This window comes from Etheostoma spectabile, chromosome 12 (genome assembly GCF_008692095.1).
Source record: "Etheostoma spectabile isolate EspeVRDwgs_2016 chromosome 12, UIUC_Espe_1.0, whole genome shotgun sequence".
Taxonomy (NCBI): Eukaryota; Metazoa; Chordata; class Actinopteri; order Perciformes; family Percidae; genus Etheostoma; species Etheostoma spectabile.
The window spans coordinates 245,892-248,544 of record NC_045744.1 but is presented as its reverse complement, the minus strand read 5'-3'; the positions used below and the strand labels follow the sequence as shown (position 1 = coordinate 248,544).

At 40.2% G+C, this 2,653-nt stretch overlaps 1 protein-coding gene across 1 annotated transcript in view; it reads right to left on the bottom strand.

Annotated features, from left to right (window-relative positions):
• LOC116699375 (receptor-type tyrosine-protein phosphatase N2) overlaps positions 1–2,653 on the bottom strand; it is a gene marked incomplete at its 3' end in the record, with an annotated part of 318,251 nt that overhangs the window by 283,845 nt on the left and 31,753 nt on the right. The window contains 1 exon segment of the mRNA XM_032531918.1: positions 1,871–2,003. Within this exon segment, the coding sequence (XP_032387809.1) occupies positions 1,871–2,003 (133 nt within the window).

Sequence of the window (2,653 nt, the reverse complement as noted above, 5' to 3'; positions counted from 1 at the left end):
TGTGTGTGTGTGTGTGTGTGTGTGTGTGTGTGCGCGCGCGCGTGTGTCTGTATCAAAATTGTAATTAATGCAAATTAATTTTGGGACCAAGACAAATGTCCATTTAACACTGAAACTTTGTCCGGAAATAATGACACAAGAAATCGTTGCTGAAATAAAGCAGCTTTGGTTCATTTCTACAGAACTGCCAATCTAATGCAGTCAGTCCTAACCATCATATACTATTTCATATATTAACGTATGTGAGCATAGCTTATTCAGGTAATTTCTGAAGAATATAAGGCTTGTTAACAACTGAATATATTAAAAAGATATGTCAATGTATTATTTAAAATTTAAACAGTTTTCTTCTTGTCAATCAGGACTTGAATATTTTATTCTTTCCACATGGCAAGTTTAATTTGCATAGCGTAATTTATGAATTAAAATTAAAATAAAAGAATCAAAGACAAATTCACTCCAGAAGCACTATTATATCTGGAAGAAGTCAAATCGCTTCACATGAATGAAATCATCCACTCAAGTCAGTGAGCAGAGCGATGCAGGAGCCATATTTTGCTTTAATATAAAGAATTGTAGCCAACATCCGAACTATTTTTTTAAATCAAGTTATAAATTCATTTATCCAATCATATGAACAGATCCATTAGCAATAACAAAAGCAAACTGTCACTATTGTCACATTAACGCCCACCAGGGAGCACAAAAATGGCACAAACCTGACTAACGGCACAATTATAATAACAATACCAACATTAATGGTAAAGTTCCACAGTCATCATATTTCTTGTGATGTATGTTTTGTAAGTTGTGAGTCCGCGCTGGTATTAACCACTGTCGCTAGCCTAATTTAACTATGTCACACAGCTGGTGCAGCTTATTTCCCTCATGGCCTCCGAGACCCCCTCGATCGTCCAGCTCCTTTTCCTTTCCAAACACGTAAACTTGGATATGGATAAGGGACGCCTGTAGGCTCCACGCCCTCGTGCCCTGTGGGTCTTTGGGTACAATCCCCCAGCAGGAGAAAAGCCTCCACCATTCAGCCGATGAGCACAGTGGAGGACCCAGTCATGTGGAGAGTTATTAATTAGAGCTGTGAACTCCTAAACTCTCTGCTGGTATTATTTTGCTCATAACGGTCATGCAGCGAGAAGCCATCAGTAAGGATGGAGAAGAGAGAGCGGAGTGACAGCGAAGGATGACATGGGACTCCCCGTTGTGAAGATGTGTGTGAGTTTTGTATCACTGGGTGAGAGTGTGTAAGTGTGTACTGCATTTGTATGTGTCTTCTTTTTTTTGTTTAAATGGAGGCAGGTGGCTGTGAGCAGAGGGTGGGGCTCCATGCAGGCATTTGGGTAAAAACAAATGACCCACCTGCCCTTCCCGCTTTCAAATGTGCAACAGGGAGCAACGGTGCTGGAGTTTGGACTGTGCTTTATTACACAGAACCTTAACTGGCAGTTTAAGGTGCAGGCTTGTCTTTGAACCATCGCTACAAGCCTTTCCCACAGTGCAGTGCAAAGCCTGTGCATTTAGCCAGCCTATCCATGTGATGTAAGAAAAAGGTGAAACCCAATATCCAAAAGAATACACAAAATAGGCTATGATACATAATTTAGTGGCCACTTTGGCCTTGTAGTTAAATTCCATGTTTAGAACACAAAGTTTGTGAGTCCTATATTTTAGTCGTATTACTGTTTATGTATTAACAGTCTAGAGTCAGAACTACAGCTGGATTATTAGACTTGCAGAAAGAATATTTATAAGTTATTAAACAGGTCTTGTAATGTTATTGTAATTAAGTTCAATATCTTTGTGTGAAATATGTGTTTCTGTGTAAAAACCTATGGATCATCCAGGAATCCCTCACCTTGCCCAGGGTGCTCAGACTAGTCTTGGGAAGGAGGCCGAGATGTTGGAGGTACGTCTGCAGATTTCTACTGAGCTCCACCTCCACCGGCTTCACCCTCTGGTCTACTGGGTCCATCGCTCCAGCTACCGGCCTTTGGGAGAAAACCAGTTGTATATCTCAATTACAGTATATATCACCATGACGTTGCTCAGACAAAACAGGCCGTTGATTTGAATTGCAGTGAGACATGAAATCTGTTAACGTGTTATTTCTCTTGTCATTCTCAGCCGTAACTGTAACATTGAAAGACAAAGATGGACATTTGGCCTGTCTGGGGTCTCTGCTGAGCTTATATTCTGTCCTGTGTTGCTTCGCTAGTCTCTTTGATAAAATCTAGATCAAATCTAGCGTTAGGAAAAGCAACATGTCCCCGCCGGTTAGACTGCCGGCTGGTTTGGGTGCTGTCATGTTCTTTAGTCTGCGGCCCAACAGGTTCATAGTGTTAGTCAAAGCGTCAAACATGCACTTTAGATGGATATGAGAGTAGATCCAGTTCTTTGCTCAGCGATGTTAACTTGTACGTACGGGACGCAAGACTTTTCTACGCAGAAGTTATTGAAAACAAACTAGGGCTGTATGATTATGGCCAAAAGGATAATAACGATTATTTTGATCAAGATTGTGATCATGATTAATCATCACGATTATTTGTTGATTTTAACCAAAACCTATTTTATTGTTATTTAGGCTGTTTATAACTGCTTTCACATCCATATTATGTTACATTCTTCTTATGTTGAA